Source organism: Benincasa hispida, chromosome 1 (genome assembly GCF_027475165.1).
Source record: "Benincasa hispida cultivar pf3 chromosome 1, pf3_genome.v1.1, whole genome shotgun sequence".
NCBI lineage: Eukaryota > Viridiplantae > Streptophyta > Magnoliopsida > Cucurbitales > Cucurbitaceae > Benincasa > Benincasa hispida.
Window position 1 is genome coordinate 27,973,747 of NC_143478.1, and position 18,230 is coordinate 27,991,976.

General features: G+C 37.7%; 1 protein-coding gene across 2 annotated transcripts; it reads left to right on the forward strand.

Moving 5' to 3' along the window:
* The first annotated feature begins 237 nt into the window (after positions 1–237).
* LOC120085149 (Zincin-like metalloproteases family protein) lies at positions 238–18,183 on the forward strand. Of its 2 annotated transcripts, none has more exons than XM_039041028.2 (17): positions 238–633; positions 1,392–1,473; positions 1,607–1,659; positions 1,788–1,842; positions 2,838–2,976; positions 3,061–3,115; positions 3,590–3,797; positions 4,086–4,181; positions 11,091–11,210; positions 11,338–11,463; positions 11,632–11,787; positions 12,457–12,573; positions 15,959–16,084; positions 16,189–16,256; positions 16,701–16,836; positions 16,928–17,090; positions 17,691–18,183. In XM_039041028.2, exons 1-17 carry the CDS (start codon positions 431–433, stop codon positions 17,930–17,932), a joined length of 2,145 nt encoding a protein of 714 aa, XP_038896956.1. In that variant the 5' UTR covers positions 238–430; the 3' UTR covers positions 17,933–18,183. The 2 variants fall into 2 exon arrangements, with proteins under 2 accessions (XP_038896956.1, XP_038896960.1); XM_039041032.2 differs by having other exon boundaries at positions 587–633; positions 1,632–1,659.
* The last annotated feature ends 47 nt before the right edge of the window (positions 18,184–18,230 follow it).

Genomic DNA, 18,230 nt, shown 5'->3' on the forward strand with positions numbered 1-18,230 from the left:
AGTTTAAATAAAATAATAAAATATTTTTAAAAATTATTTTTATAAAATAGAAAATTAAAAAAAAAAAGAAGAAGGTCGAATGTCTAAATTATTAAAAAGAAAAAAATAAATTCTAAAGGTTGAGGATTTAAAATTCGACCTATAAAAAAAACAATGTTTTTCTAAATAATTTTTAAAACTACCGTATTTTTTTAATTTTTCTTTTTAAATATATTCTTGAAAATTCGGTCATAGCCTAGCTAATTTGAAACATGCAGCTATTCCTCGAAACTAAAAATAATGTATTTTCCTATTTTATTCAATCAGAACTCGGGAGCTGAAGTGCTTTCGTGGACCAACTCAAACGCCCACGCCCGCGCCCAACCCCCACTCAGACATCGAAGCTGGAAAATCAAGGTTCATCGCTGCGTCGCCTTCTCTCCGCGGCCATATGTCGACCCTGATCCGCAAAACCACTGGAAAACTCACTCCCAGTGCCGTTCTTAAATCATGCTACTGGAATTGCCTTAGGTCCCGTTCGATTCACTCTGCAGCCTCAGCTCCGCAGAAAGGTGCTGCAACCGGACTTTATGGCTTTGAGCACCTGAAGTCGCCTCAAGGTTTCCGACGTTTCGTCGATGAAGCCATCGAGAGGTAACAACATTATTGCTAGATGTTGAGAAAGCCTTTACTGCTTGAGACACGAAACTCCATTTGGAAGATTAAGTGAAGAAACTGAAAGTATCAACTAATTTCGTATGGAAAATGCAGTTTTTCTGAAAAGTTTGATTTGTTCTGTTCTTCTGTATTACCAGTTAGCTTAACACTCGAAACAATTGAGCTTAATTATGTATATTACCAAGTGGAGGTGTTCCATATTGTTTCCATGTCAATGACCATGTCTATGAGCTTAACTTAATAAATATATACAATGGTTATGGGAATAAGAATGTTGGTAAAGATATGAAAGAGTACTTATTCTCTTAATTCTTGAGGTTCTATTGCAAGATATACTGGCCTTTTTGATAAATTAGATCCAAAGCTGCATGCCTTGCCTTCTTTGCATTTATATTTCAATGTATGTAAATTTAAGGAAGTTTGAAAACTAGGCATTTATCAATGCCAATGGGTTTCTTTCTTTGAATTGGAAGAGTACAAGAAAGTGCAAGATACAAAGGATTTCAAAACAAAAGTCATCTAGTCCTATTTGCTATCATATGGGATGCCATGTTTCTGGGTTTGGGAGCCACTTTCATGAGATATTAATCTTACCCAATAAGATGTCAACTGACTTGGACTCATGGATACTCTAAAAGGAACTCATCGATATTACACTACAAATCTCTAAATTATTGGTAGCTCGAGTATTCTTGAAACCTTGATCTAATTCTAACAATTTTTCTGATTTTTAGGTCTGGCGAGCTTGTTACTTTCATTTCCAGCATGCCTCCTTCAGCAGAAGTTGTCCGAGCGATGGATGAAATTTCCAACACAGTAGGTTTAGACAATTTTTGTTTCCAACAATTTCTCTGATTTAGGACTTTAAATTTTCATTTGAACCATGTGTCTCATATATTTCGGTTTCCATACAAAAATTCTTTGTTTGATTGTGGAATTTATTTATTAGGTCTGCTCTGTTTTTGATTCTGCAGAACTTTGTAGGCAAACTCATCCAGACAGGTTTGTACCTTTTTTTTTCTTTTTACACCCTGATTATCGTTATTGTCATTCATATAGCTTTGCCAGTCCCAATCAGTTTGGTAATTGTTCTTCTCATGAGTACTTGCTACAAACTTTTCATGCAATAGGGAATTTGTGGAGGAGGCAAACAAGGCAGCTATGAGAATGAACGAATACTTTCATGTGAGGAGCCCATCAAACCATATAATATATTGAATGTGACATTTTGATTTCCTTTGTCAGTAGTCAGTATAGCTGGTTTGCTAACTAATTCATTGTCACTGTCATGTATGAGCTTTATCTTCAGGGGAAAGCAAACATGTGTTCCGGAATAGTGTATTTTTCTCTAGTTCTGGACTCTAGGTGCCAAAATATATTAAAAAACTTCTAGAGAAAATAATTTGGTGTGGTGTGCTGAAGTGATAAAGTGTGTTATATTAGCAGGACTAAATGTCCTTTTCGTATAAAATTCTAAACCTTCTTTATAGAGTAATTTGGAGACCTTTATCAAGGGGAAAAACTAACACTTGTGGACAGTGGAGTTGACAGGTCTCACAAACAGCCAACTTTATAAGCTTCAACTTAAATGTTATTTCTCATTATTAAAAATGGAAGAATTTAAAACTTAATGCCTCAGATTAGTTATTATCAATCCTCCTCTCTCTCTTTAACATCCCTTTGAACCTGCGACATATGGGTTGAATCCTTGAAGCCAACAAGATACAAGGAGAGTCAACATTAATTAATTATGAGATACCAAGTTCCAAAAATTTTTTGTTTATATTTTTTATTTTCATCAATTATTTTATTAAATAACTTGAGCCTACTGAAACTGAAAACTACTTAATGTAAGTAACATGGACCTACTGAATTTAGAAGTAGTCAGCATTTAAATTTGAACGAAAAAGAATTAGGACTTTTAGCTGTAATTAAATTTAAACGACTATGGAAAACACTTTATATTTGAATCTAACATGAAAAATATTAAAATGAGTTATATATGTGTAATATATTAGTTTTCTACCTTATCTAGTTTTGCACGATGCAGAGAAGGAAAACCAAAATGATCATGAGGTTTCCTACTTTTCTAATTTGAATGAAAAATTATTATTGGTAATGTTCTTCGCTGTTTGAGAACTCAGACTAAAAATTAATTCATGTTATCTTTTTGTTTATAGTTTCTCAATACAAATCATACTTTGTATAGTGCTGTAAAAAAAGCGGAGCATGAGGCTCATCTACTTACACGAGAAGCTCATATGGCTGCCCATTACCTCCGTGTTGACTTTGAAAGGGCTGGAATTCATCTTTCTGCTGGTACTTTCTGTTTTGAGTTCACTCTGCTGCTTCTTACACATGCTTCTGCATTTTAAAATTAACGCGTTCATTATGCTTATGCAGAGAAATTAGATCGAGTAAATCAGCTGAGTATGGAGATTGCTCAGCTTTGTCAGGAGTAAGTTTCATGTAATAGTCACTAGATCTTATTTGCTTTATCTTCACACCATTTTCATGGTCCTTTCAATAATATTTTCTTCACATCAACAAAAACCAACGGAATCACTAGCTGCACCGTCATTATAAACTGGACATTATACTGCAGTCACAAAGTTCATGCTCCTTTTTTCATCTAATCACTGAAAAGTTTGTATCTTAATACCAAAAGAAAAATACTAGTTACAAAATTCAAGTTGTCTTCAATCAATCAATTAGATCATACTCTTAACATTCAGAGCTATTATAAGTGTTTGATGAATGTTCTTCTTTATCAGTTATTGGGAAATGTCATTATATTTAAACTTATACTGATATATGCATGTATTCAGAGCTATTTAGACAGTATTTCTTACATGTTGGAGGGGAAGAGGAGAAAATGGAAGATGTTCCATGCATGTTTGTTAATTTTGTTGAATATATTTTGTTTGGTCAGGTTCAAAGAAAATATCGTCATTGACCCAGGCTATGTGGATATATTTCCACCATTGCGTATGCCAAACAACTTGCACCATCTTGCTAAGCCCATATATCAGTCAAGTGAATCATTTGGGTCAAGAAGTAGCAGGAAGAAAAAGGGATTTCGATTAACGACTGATTCAGATTCTCTATCTTCTGTTCTGCAGTACACATCGGATGATGAGGTTAGCAACTCTTTTAGTTGTCTAATAATACTTGGGATGTGTTCTCAGTGGCTTGGGATAGTTGAAGGATGTGGAGATTTCTGTAGATTCTTGTAGGTTGAAGCCCTATGCATAATTTAAGTCAAATAGATTTAGCTATCTGAGGAAGGAAATCTCATTCGACAGATGATGAGAATTGAGATGTTTCATAAATTACGGTTTGCTTAGGTATCAGTTTTTTTCGTTGTTAGGCCCAATCCTTTTTCTAATTGACACTTATTTTTTCTTTGCACTCGAACATTTTCTCAGGTTAGGAAAATGGCTTATGTCAAGGGAAATTCAAGTCCTCATGCTAACCTTGATGTTCTTGATAAGCTTATTGCCGCTCGCCACTCGCTAGCTCAGGTTATTCATGCTTATTTCCATTCTCTGAAATTTGTAAAGAACAACAGAATATCTAACATTTCTTCCCTAAGTTTTCCCTTTATTCAATATTGAATTCTTAAAATGATTCAATCATTGGGATAGTCATTTTAACATTGTGGTGCAAAACTTTTCATCATTTTTTATGAGGACACTTGCCCATGTGAACAGTGAACTTCAATCTCGCTTAATCTTAGGTCTTATTTATGATTCCATCATTCCTGGTCACAATATATGTTAAAAGATAGAAAATAGAGAACACTAGGTTTATGTGGAAAGCCCTAGAACAGGGAGAACAAACCACGATAGAGAGTCTATTTTTATTATTTTTAACACGCAATGAAAGTTACAATAGAAGTCATATTTATAGGCTCTAGCAAGCCCTAAAATAAAAAAGGAAATAAACCTAGGGTAAAGTAAAATACTAAAATACCCTTGGGGCTATAAACTATCAACAAAACCCCTAGTTTCCAGCACTCCCCCTCAAGTTAGGGCACAGATGTCAATCAGACTCAACTTGCTAACACATGAGTCAAAACTTTGCCTGAGTAACCCTTTGGTGAGAACATCAACAATTTGTTGACTAGATGGAATATACGGAATAAAGATACTGCCATTGGCCAGTTTCTCTTTTATAAAGTGTCTGCCAATCTCCACATGTTTCATTCTATCATTTTGTACAGGATTATTGGCTATGCTTATAGCCGCTTTATTATCACAATAGAGCTTCATAGGTAGAACACTATCTTGGTGTAGATCAGACAGAACTTTCTTCAACCACAAATTCCCAAACTCATAGCTCTATATTCAGCTTAAGCACTGCTTCTAGCAACACTTTGCTTCCTACTTCTCCAAGTAACTAGGTTACCACACACAAAAGTACAATATCTAGAGGTAGACTTTCTGTCAATAACTGATCCTGTCTAATCAGAGTCGGTATAAGTCTCAATGCATTTCCTGTCAGTTTTTTTGAACATCAGACCTTTACCTGGTGAGCTTTTTAAATATCTCAGAATCCGATTCACAGCTTCCATATGTTCTTCGTAGGGTGCTCGTATAACTGACTAACAACACTGACAATATAGGAAATATCTGGTCTAGTGTGAGATAAGTAAATCAGCTTTCCCACTAGATGCTGATACATCTCTTTATCAACAGGAACTTTGTCAACAGAATCTCCCAATTTCACATTGAATTCAATAAGAGTGTCAATAAGTCTACATCCAATGATACTTGTATCTTTTAATAGGACAAGTGTATATTTCCGTTGTGAGACTAAGATCCCTACCCTTGATCTTGCCACCTCCATTCCGAGGAAATACTTTAGATTCCTTAGATCTTTGATCTCAAACTCATCAGCCATTTTCTTTTTCAGCTTGGTGATCTCAGCAGCATCATCTCCTGATAGGACAATATCATCGACATACACAATTAGAACAAAAATTTTCCCAGATACTAACATTTTTGTAAACGTGTGATCAGAGCGTCCTTGAGTGAAACCTTGGGACTTAACAAAGGTGGTAAGCCTGTCGAACCATGCTCTCGGGGACTGTTTTAAACTATACAAAGATTTCCTGAGTTTACAAACCTGATGATCAAACTAAGCTTCAAAACCTGGGGGGCTCATGTACACCACACCTCTTCTTCTAATTCACCATTTAGAAATGCATTTTTCACATCAAGTTGATGGAGAGGCCAGTCTTTATTAACTGCAACAGAAAGAAGAACTTGGACCGTGTTTAACTTTGCTACAGGGGAGAAAGTCTCAGAATAATCTATCCCATAAGTTTGAGTAAACCCTTTTGCTACAAGTCTGGCCTTGTACATGACTAGAGTTCCATATGATTTATGCTTTAGAGTGAACACCCACTTGCACCCAACTGTTTATGCCCTTTAGGAAAAGCAACAAGGTCCCACATATTATTCTTTTCAAGAACTCTCATTTCTTCCATGACGGCAATCTTCCATTCAGGAATTTCCATAGCCATATGTATGTTTTTCGGTATTGTTACTATATCAAGGCTGGCAGTGAATGCCCTGAACTCAGAATACAGATTACTGTAAGACATACAACTATACATGGGGTACTTGGTGCAGGATCTGATGCTGTTTCTCAATGCAATGGGTATGTCAAGAGAGATATCATAATCCTTTAGTTTGTCTGATTCCTCATCTGTAATGGGATTTTGAATACATTTTCTAGCTTGATGAAAAATCTCACCCTCTTATGTTTCTGTCGAAGTTTCATCACTGCTTGCAACCCTGTTATTCTATGGAACTAACATATCATTCTTGTCATTCTCAGCCAAATCAACAATATCATCCTCAACACACAAGTTAGTATTATCAGGATCAGTAGTACCTTGAGCTTGCGTTGGTTCATATTCATGGACCGGAGTTGGCGGAGCAGTAGGGGACACTATTTCCTTTATGAGATTCTTCTTGTAGTAGGTTATCCAAGGGACTTGTTTAATGGGTAGAGCGCTGTCATGGGCACTTATGATAGGTTCAGGAAGGAGTTCAGGAAGGTCAATAGGGACTGAAGATGTGGACCAGTTAGTCTCTTCACTAGTACTCTCCCCATGAAGATGACTAACGGGAAAAAAGGTTTATCCTCAAGGAATGTTGCATCCATGGAGATGAAGTATTTTCGGGAAGAAGGGTGGAAACATTTATAACTTCACTAGTGAAGGGGATACCCAAGGAAGACACATTTCTGAGCACGAGGGGTAAACTTAGTTTGGTTAGGGCCATGACTATGGACAAAGGCAGTGCACCCAAAAACTCGAAGAAGAACATCGGGAATAAGCCGTGTGGTAAGGTATGACTCCTTGAGGCATTCAAGAAGGGTTTGGAGTTGGAGGACACGGGAGGACATTTGATTAATAAGATAAACTGCAGTCAGAACTGCATCCCCCCATAAGTAAGATGGAAGTGAAGTAGACAGCAGGAGTGATGGTGCAACCTCAAGAAGGTGACGATTTTTCCTTTCAACCACCCCATTCTGTTGAGGTGTATAGGCACACAAGCTTTGGTGGACAATGCCTTTAGAAGACAGAAAATCACGAAGAGTATTATTAAGGAACTCACGACCATTATCACTATGAAGAATAACAATTTTGGTGTAGAACGGAGTCTCAACAGTAGTGTAAAGTTGTTGAAATACCGATGAAACCTCAGATTTATCGGTGAGGAGAAAAACCCATGTAAGACGGGTATGATCATCAATAAAGGTCACAAACCACCATTTCCCTGAAGAGGTGGTAATACTCTAGGGATCCCAAACATCACTATGAATAAGGGTGAAGGATTGAGAAAGTTTGTAAGGTTGAGACGGAAAGGTGACCCCATGCTGTTTTGCATGAATGCACACATCACAAGATAGAGAAGAGACATCAACCTTCTTGAATAAATGAGGAAATAAATGTTTCATATATTTAAAATTTGGATGATCAAGGCGAAAATGCCACAACATACAATCTTTTTCGGAAGTTGAAAAATAAGAAGACAACAAACTAGTCCTATAATAGTTCCTAGAGAAAGCATCATCATCAAGGAAATAGAGTCCTCTATCATGTCGGGTAATGCCAATCGTCTTCCTCAAGCTCAAGTTCTGAAAGAAAACGTTATCTGGTGCGAAGGTAACTTGACGATTTAGATCTCTAGTTATCTTACTAATAGAGAGTAAATTGTAAGATATTTTGGGTACATGCAACACATTCTGTAAAGTTAAACCATTAAAAGGAGAAATATGACCCTTGCCCGTAATATGAGCAATGGACCTATCTGCAATCCGAATCTTTTCATTACCAACACATGGAAGATATGATAGAAAATTATCAGAAGATCCAATCAAATGATCTGTAGCCCCTGAATCAAGTATCCATGGTTTCTTACCATTTATGTTGAGGAGACTTAAGCATTGAGAGTTACTTGATTGAGCATTAGCCTCGAGGGAAGAGACACCAGGGTCACTTTGACAATTCACCTGAGGTTGTGATTGGGGGCACTCGCAAATTCACTTATAAGAGCCCGACCAAGATTGGGCCTATCATTTGGAAGACGTCTTCTGCCATTCGGTGGTCTATCATGTAACTTCCAACACTGATCTTTCGTATTCCAGGGTTTCTTACAATGTTCACACACCGGGGTCTGTTTCCCATTTTGCTTGTCACTATTAGAACCAGATAATTTCACACTAAAAGCAGCATAATCAGTAGTAGATGTAGTTATGATGTTCATAGCACTGGCTCTGTCTTCCTCTAGACGAACCTTAGTACACACTTCCATAAGAGAAGGTATAGGCCTCTGTCCCAGTGTATAACCTCGCTGCACTGAACTTGGAGTTCAAATTAGCTAGGAAATCATAGACACGATCGACTTCCTCAATCTTGGAATACTGAATATCCCACAAGGATAATCCCAGATAATTTTACGACACAGGTCCATCTCCTGCCCGATTAAGGACAATTTGTTAAAGTATGAAGTGACATCCATCTCCCTTGTTGTGCACTCATGAGCTTGATTACGCAGAGTGTAAAGACGAGATGCATTCTGCCTCTTAGAATATAATTTCTGAATTGCATCCCAGATATCTCAAGCAGTTGCAGCATACAACAACGGTTTTTCTATTTGAGGTTCCATACTATTAATCAGCAGTGATCGAAGCAGGGAGTCTTCTCCTTTCCAATTGTGCTCTTGAGGATCCCCTAGCCTAGGTCTTGGTATCTCACTAGTTAGATACCCAAACTTGTGACGCCCTCAAGAGCCATTTTAATGGACTGAGACCAGGAGAAATAATTCTGACCATTCAACTTTTCTCTTGCAATCAACCCTATGGAATTTCTCATAGATCCATACAAATAGTTTACAGTAGTTCAAGCAGGAAAAGAGGTTATTGGATTCTCTGAATACATTGGTAGACCGGAAGGAATATCAAAATTCACTGTATTAGAATTTAAATTTGTGGAAGCACCTAGGGCTGCCCCAAAAGTTGTTGCTGAAAACTTGCCTGAATATTAGCCAATTGTTGTTGAACCATTACCGGAGATAAACTAATCGAACCTTGATGTTCATAACTAGGCGTCTCATGATGAGGAAGGCCCAGCGGCTGCAGATAGTTTGCTTGCAGCTGAAAGAGAAAGGAACCGGGGATTCTAGGCGTTGCCGCGACAGGGGATTTACCTCTGTGGTAGGCAGATGACTCACCAATCTCGGCTTCAAGGTGTAGGTTTTGGCTACTGGTAGTGAGACTGGAGGGATAGGCACCGACAACTCTTGGTAACAAGGGAGGAACACCGACGACATTGTGAAAAAGGGCGCGGGCTAGGGTTTCCATCAAAGGGTTGCGACATTGCAAGGACCGAAGGTATCGATTAACTGCGACTTGGACAGCAGTAGCAACGATGGTATCAGCGGTAGCGTCTCTGATGGTGGCAGCGGTAGCGGTTGCGTTGGTGGTCAGAGGCCCCATTGGCAGCTGTGGCGGAAGTGGGGTTGGTGCAGAACTAAGATTATCTTGCACCGGTTGGTTTTTGCTGATGGCGGCTAGGGTTTCGTCACCACGCTCTGATACCATATTAAAAGGTAGAAAATAGAGAACACTAGGTTTACATGGAAAACCCTAGAATAGGGAGAAAAAACCATGATAGAGAGCATTTTTATTATTTTTAACACAATGAAAGTTACAATAGAAGTCATATTTATAGGCTCTAGCAAGCCCTAAAATAAAAAAGGAAATAAATCTAGGGTAAAGTAAAATACTAAAATACCCTTGAGGCTATAAATTATCAACAAAACCCCTTATTTCCAACAATATGTTTGATCTTCTAGTAAAGCTTAGGAAGAATAGTAGACTTGTTAACTAATACAGGGCTTAATAGTGGGTTACTATTGAATGCGGAAGGGTTTACATAATTTCTTGTCTTTGAAGAGGTATTTTCTCTCGAAAAGAAAGCTTGAACCATCTAACTCCTGAATTAACAGAATTTATATGAAAAATCTTGTACACTCTTCTCTCATGATGATTTCCCAACCCATTTGTTTCTGCTTGGCTGGAGGATCTTTGCAACCTTCCTCAAGCATACGTGAACCAAACAGGCTTCTTTCTATTTCTATCAATACTGCTTGCTTGCAGTTTCAGCTGGCCCTCAAGATAAAAGTTAGGGAATTGCTCTACCATTCAACCAAATGGCTCCAATGTGGCTTCATCTTCTTGTAAATCTTCCCGCTGCGTATCTCCAATTTTCTCGTGAAATTAAGTAGAGGGCAGATTCCCAAGATGAAAGCTGGCTGGAGTAGATTTCTAAATCAGAATTCAGCTATAGGGAAAGATGACTGGGATTCATATTTTTTATTTTTACAGTTTCGACTAGGTTAAATGGAATGTTGGGTGTCCCTGCAGACAGAAGTAGCTGCAACTTCCAATCTTCTCATTGACAGGGAATGGTCTAAAAATGTGGCGCAAGCTTCTCAAAATGTCTAGCTGAAAAGATTCTTTGTTACATCACTGTTCTTTACTTCTCACTGTCTTACATCATTCTACTCTCGAGCGCTTCCCTCATGATGTCATCTCAGCTCATTTATTTTCTCGTTGGCTTGAAGGCCCCCATAACCTTCAAAAGACATGTGAAGCAAACATGACAGGGAGCTTGCTGTTTCTGTCTTCTTCACAATCTGTGAAACTTCGAGAAATTAGAAATGTATCCAATTAATTAAACAGAAATTTATCATAAATTATAAATCTACTGCCGTGAGATTTTTGAGAAATTTCTATTTGTTCCAATCTGTGAAAAAAGGTTAGAGAAATTGTTTCTTACATATGGAAAAATGATCATGTTACAGTGCACCACCACCAATGCTTTAGCCTTTTGCTTCACGTTGCTTGTGCAGATATTAGGGTATAGATCTTTTGCAGAATTTGCAGTAACGCCTAACTTGGCTTCATCTCCATCTGTGGTAATGTCCTTTTTGCAAGAATTGAGCGAAGTGGTCCGTTCCAGAGCTGATGAGGTACTACAATTTTTGTGTTGAAATGTCGTATTCCAATTTGTAAGGCAAAGAAGAGCTGTTTCCCTATCATCATAACTTTTTGAACTCGAGGTTTCATATTTTAACGAGAATTTATAACCACCTTCAGGAGTTCAATCAAATCAGGGAGTTCAAGTCAAAGAAGTGTGTTAATAAGTTCGAAGATTTAGAGCCATGGGATGAGGCTTACTATACATCAATGATGAAATCTACTGCATATAACCTGGACTTGTCGGCAAGTTACATCTTCTGTTTCTTTCTTTCTCCTCTCTTTCTTTCTTTTATTGTTTTCCCTGGTAAAGCAGGGTTCTAACACTTTTTCTTTGGCCTAATGAGATTCTCACAATATCCTTTTCCTCCCCCTAACTGCTAGTAATTTTGTATTACCCTCTCCTTTTGGTAGGTCGTATCATCATATTTTCCTCTATCACAGTGCATTGAGGGTTTGAAAACTCTTGTGAAGTCATTGTTTGGGGCATCGTTTTATAATATTCCCCTAGCACCAGGTGAATCATGGCATCCTGATGTGCTTAAATTGTCTCTTCAACATCCTGAAGAGGTAGATATGAATAACTTTAAGTTTCTTCTTCATTGGTTACGAATTGTTACTGTATTAGACAGTTGTGTACTGAAACATTGACTATTATTTTCCTGACTTCCATTTTATACTGATCCCCATGATTTTTAAATGGTTGGCAATATATACACAGCGTAATGTTTATTTGATGCAAGCATTTTCTAGTCGGCAAAAAAAAGGTGCATGGTATTGTCACTTGTCAAGAATGTATTGAAACAAAGTGGAGGAATATCATTAATCTTCTTTTGACTTTCTGGAACAACACTAATTCCCCTGAAACCAAGTGGAGACGGCGGTGATAACCTTTTGAATTTGTATATTCATGTACTCAAAAAAAGAAAAAAATTATATTCATAGATAAATCTCTAATGTTGAGATCAAAGATTTAATCTCACATCTAGAATCTTGGAATGAGAAACTAATAGGTCAAACGCTGAAAAGATGTACATGACTAAATGTCTCTTGAGATCAAATTCTTGGGGCTTAGTTTGTATTAATTGAGTGATGATACTCAGTTTCGTATATTATGCAGAGTTTTTTCAACTCGACTTTTCTTCAAAGTTTTCGTTGATGCATATACTTTAACTTCCCCCTTTCTGAAAACATCAAATTTCCTCCCCTAAACTTATAGTGCCACCATATTTCTTTCAGGGTGACTTGGGATTTTTATACCTGGATTTGTATTCAAGAAAAGGAAAATATCCAGGTTGTGCTCATTTTGCAATTAAGGGAGGCCGCAAGGTTTCAGAAACGGAATACCAACTTCCAGTATGTATTAGAATAGAACTTCATGTTTGCTAGCAACTTTTAATTAATATAATACTTCCTATTCCTACTACAGCTGTATGTCTGTATCTGATTAAACTTGTTTGTGATGCTTCGGTTCTTGTTTCCGCATGATTGCATAGGTATGGAATCCTCCTAATTATTATTATCAATCATGCTGTAATCAAGAATAATGTGAAAACCTACTTGTGCTTTTAAGGTGAGATAGAGAGTGGATTGATTCTCTGGTGAAGGGATATATTGCTTATTATTACGATGGTGTAATGCTCGGATGAAAATGTAGTTTATGATTTTCTTTCGGTTAAATTACATGTTTAGTCCCAGAACTTTGAGGTTTGTGTCTTTGGTTATGGAACTTTTAGAAGTGTATTAGATTCCTAACCTTTTAATTTTGTGTCTAGTAGCTCCTTGTTAAATTAAAAAAATTTAAAAATTAATTGATCTATTGGGTATAAATTTGGATTATATATCTAATAAAACACTAAACTTTCAATTTTGTATCTAAAAAATTGGTGATTTTTTTTTTTTTGGAAAAAAGAAAAATTGAAAGTTCAAAGACTAAATTTGTAATTTTGAAAATTGAACGACCAGATAGATAGATACCTCAAAGTTTAGGAACCAAAAAGTGTAATTTAACCTTTTTTTTTCTCCTAATGTTAGACAAGTTTAAGGATTATTAAATGATCTTTCATGGATTATTTCAACTTGTAACCTAGGTTGATAATTTGATGCTAATTATTGAAAAATAAGGGAAAGAAGATGAACACCAGGTTTACGTGGAAAACCCTAGGTCAGGGAGAAAAAACCACGATAGGAGAATTTTTATTAATTTTGTCACACTATAAAACACCACAGACTCAGATTTAAATAGACCTGGCAGAAACTCAAATATAGTAGGAACAAGTAAAAAGACTAAAACGTCCTTAGGGCAAATACATCTTATTTCAACACTCCCCTTCAAGTTGGGGCATAAATATCAATAAGACCCAACTTGCTAACACAAGTGTTGAAGCTTTGTCTTAGTAATCCTTTGGTGAGAACATCAACAACCTGTTGGCTCGAAGGAAGGTAGAGAATACAAATGCTGCCACTGTCCAATTTTTCTTTAATAAAATGTCTGTCAATCTCCACATGTTTGGTTTTATCATGTTGCACGGGATTGTTGGCAATACTGATAGCTGCCTTATTATCACAATAAAGTTTCATGGGACCATGACTGTCCTGGTGAAGATTAGACAAAACTTTCTTCAACCATATCTCTTCGCATATCCCCAGACTTATAGCCCTGTATTCTGCCACAACACTACTTCGAGCAACCACACCTTGTTTCTTACTTCGGCAGGTAACTTACCCCACACAAAGGTATAGTATCCTGAAGTTGATTTTCTATCTGTAACGGATCCTGCCCAATCTGAGTCCGTATAAGCTTCAATGCATCTCTTGTCATGTTTTATGAACATTAAGCCCTTTCCAGGAGTAGACTTCAAATACTTCAGAATCCGAGTAAACTGATCCTTCGTGTGCCATGGTTTCTTACAATGCGCACATATTGAAGGTGATTTGCCACTCTGCTTGTCATTCTCTGATCCGGATGATTTTACTCCAAACGCAGCAGAGTCCACAGCTGTAACCATAGAACTATTCATAGCACTCGACCTATCTTCTTCTAATTGAACTTCAGAGCAAACCTCCATAAGGGATAGTATCGGCCTCTGTCCCAGTATTCTACTACTTACAATATCAAATTTTGAATTCAACCCAGCAAGGAAATCATAGACACGATCAGTCTCCTCAATCTTCGAATACTGAACCCCGCCACATGAGCAATTCCACACAATTTCCCGACATAAATCCATCTCTTGCCATAATAAAGACGACTTATTGAAGTACGAGGTCACATTCATGGTCCCTTGTTTGCATTCATGGACTTGTTTTTGCAATGTATACAGTCGCGATGCATTCTGTCTTTTTGGATACAGCTTCTGAACCGCGTCCCAAATGTCTCGAGCAGTCATAGAATAAAGCAAGGGCTTTTCGATATGAGGTTCCATGCTGTTAATCAACATCGAGCGGAGTAGAGAGTCCTCTCCCTTCCAGACACGTTCTTGAGGGTCCCCAGGTTCAGTCGATATTTCGCCAGTTAAATATCCGAATTTATGTCGCTCTTCGAGAACCATTTTAACAGATTAAGACCAGGAAAAATAATTCTGGCCATTTAGTTTCTCCACTGTAATTATTCCTGCAGAATTTCCCATAGATCTAGATAAAATATTTGCATTAGGTAAATTAGAGAAAGCTGTTACCGGATTTTCCGCATATAAACGCAAACTTGAAGATAAGTCTGGGTTAGGGTTCGTCTGAGGGTTGGATGTGGTCCCAAAAAATGCCCCAAGTGCTGCAATCTGTTGTTGGAGACTAGCAATCTGTTGTTGAATTCCAACCGGAGATAAACCCATTGGTCCTGAACCTCCATAGCCGATCGACCCATAGGTTGTAGAATGCTGCTGCTTGCTCGAACTTGAAGGGGGATGCTGACTCGTAGGTTTGGCGGCTTGAGTGTGAGGCTGTCCGATCGGCGGCTGCACGTGTCGCGGCTGGAGCCATGGATGAGCCGCGACTTGGAGGGCATTGAGGAAGGCTGGAGCGACGCTGAAACTTGACAAAGGCTGGGCTGGAGCCGCGCTGGTGGATGGATTGGCTAGCCTTGGGTGACGCTCGAACAGCTCGGTGCTGAGCGACAGCGCGATCAATGGCTGTTGGACCTATGCGCCGGTGGTTTGGATTGGCTGGGTGTCGTGGGTCTGGATCAGTTGGGTCATGGAGCTGGGTTGAGCGGCAGAGTGATCCCCGAACGGTGGCTAGAGCACGTGCGGCGCGGCTGGGATTCCAATCGACTGCTGTGGGTTGAGAATCGACCTGAGGTAACGATCAACGACAGCTTGGATCGCAGCGGTATTCATTTCTTCTATCGTTGTTCCATCACCCGCTAGGATTGATGACTGAATTTTTGCTATTGGATCTAGGGTTTCATCACCTTGCTTTGATACCATATTGAAAAATAAGGGAAAGAATATGAACACTAGGTTTATATGAAAAACCCTAGGTCAGAGAGAAAAAACCACGATAGGAGAATTTTTATTAATTTTGTCAGACTACAAAAATACCACGAACTCAGATATAAATAGACCTTGCAGAAATCCAAATATAGTAGGAACAAGGAAAAAGACTAAAACGTCCTGAGGACAAATACATCTTATTTCAACACTAATATATCCATTCAGAAAGATCATGAGGGAAAGTTTTGAAATGTCAAGCCAGAGTGATTTGGTCACCTTTCCAAATCAAAAGTTGTATTCATTATGTGCAGGTTGTAGCTCTTGTTTGCAACTTTTCCAGTTCAAATGATGGATCAAATGTAAGGCTTAATCATTCGGAAGTTGAGGCTCTTTTCCACGAATTTGGACATGCGCTTCATTCACTGCTTTCAAGAACGGTATTTGGTGATTCTCTACTCTCTTGAACAGACAAATTTTAACCCCCGCCCACTCCAGGTTTCTTTTGTTCTACATATAACTCATCAATTCTCAACTACTGCAGGAATATCAACATTTTTCAGGTACAAGAGTGGTTCTCGATCTAGCAGAGACACCTTCAAACCTATTTGAGTGAGTAAAAATGTCCCGTTTATTGCTTGCCTTTTGGTTTACGAAGGTCATATATAGGTTTTGAACCACCCTTATGCTTACTCTTCTAATTAAGCTATGTCGTGTTTAATATGGCCTTTGTAAGAAAGACATCCATATTTCTTTATGAAAATTAAATTTCGGGATAAAAAAAAAAAAGGCCAAATTGTGCTCGTCTAAATTTCTAGTAAGAGATAATAAATCAAAAGATTTATATAATTATTCTCATGTAAACATGTTGATACTGTAAGTAATTATTTCATGTGCCTACAAAATGGACATCATCCTGCTGGCAAGAATAAGTTGTATAATGTGCAATCTTTGTACATATAACCTGACGATGAAACCTTTCTCTTAGAATCATGTTTCTATATCTGCGGTTTTCCTTCTTGCTTAATAATAGTCATCACCGTTATTTGGCTCTAGGTACTATGCGTCAGATTATCGTGTTTTGAGAACATTTGCCAAACACTATTCAACTGGTGAGATAATTCCTGAAAAGCTTGTGAAGTCAATGCAGGGTGCCAAAAGGATGTTTGCAGCCACTGAACTGCAGCGTCAGGTGAAATGTTACTGGTATTGTCAAATGTCAGAACATCTTATATTTTCAAATTTCATCTGAACCGACTTTTACTTGCTCCAACGATTACCAGATTCTTTATGCTTTAATTGATCAAACACTGCTTGGAGAAAAGTTTTCAGAGAGGGATACTAGTTCTGTTGTTGCTGAGCTAAAAAGACAATACACCAGTTGGAAGCACGTGGATGGCACTCATTGGCAGACCCGATTTTCCCACCTCCTGACTTATGGTGCAGGTCTCAAAAATTCTATTTTTGTGTTCGAAACGTGAAACATTTTTGCTCATTTTGATAATGGGATCTTTCATCTTGAGTGACTGATCTCTGATCTCTTTACAACTAGCGCATCAAGGAACATAGAGCCTTGATTCTCTTGGCATCATTACAACTTATGGGCGCTAATTTCTTAAGCCCTTGCAGCATGATAATACTTGCCTAAAAGTAAAAGACTTTAAAATACCCAAAATACCAATCTATGTCCAACTTGAACTGCTGCATTTCTTTGCTAGATTTTGCAAAAACTTAAACAGCATGCAACTGAGAAATCCATATAATTTTCTTATCTCTCTTTTTTCCATAAAACAATTCATTTCAAGGAATGGAAAATCCAAATTCTAGGCAACTTTTACTTGCATATAAAATGGAAGATATATTATCAAAGTGAGCATAATTCAGCGATAATTAACATATACTTCTCTTAAGATCAAAGGTTGAGATATTTATACTCTCACTTGCACTGAAAAATGGAAGATGTACTTGCACTATATTGCCCCTCAATTCATTTTTCCTTCTGTCATTTCTTTCTGGTGTGAGACATTCACAGGCTTGTTCTTACAGGTTACTACAGCTACCTGTATGCCAAATGCTTTGCTGCAACCATATGGGAGAAGCTGTGTCAGGAGGATCCTCTTTCAAGGGACACAGGAACTGCTTTGAGAACTAAATTTCTACAACATGGTGGCTCGAAAGAAGCTGTTGATTTATTAACTGATCTCGTGGGAGATGGGATCGTAAGGTATAGTGAAGGAGGAGTAATTCCTGATATAACCAGTCTTTGCAAGGAAATGGGAAACTTGTAGCATAATGGGCTCTTTCCTTTCACCATCTTTCCCCCCCTTAACTTATCTTCTTCCAAATTTTGTCCTCGGTGTATTATTATTGGAAGCTCATGAGTCTTTGCCTCATCATTCATTGTTGTTGGATAGGTTTATTTATAATCTTCAAATTGCTAGCATTCTTTGTAATATTAATTTGTAGTATTTTCTCTCTTAAATTCAAGAATTTGTTAAAATTCAAAGAGATCTTGGATATAATGTTGAAATTTCATGAAGTAAACTTGTAATTTGATCCATTTTTAATACATAGCACATAAATGAC

Coding starts and splice junctions, on each gene's coding strand:
- LOC120085149 (XM_039041028.2), top strand. CDS start 431: ATGTCGACCCTGATCCGCAAAACCACTGGAAAACTCACTCCCAGTGCC. Junction 11,464..11,631: donor CATATAACCTGGACTTGTCG/GCAAGTTACATC, acceptor TCCTTTTGGTAG/GTCGTATCATCATATTTTCC. Junction 17,091..17,690: donor CCTCCTGACTTATGGTGCAG/GTCTCAAAAATT, acceptor TTGTTCTTACAG/GTTACTACAGCTACCTGTAT.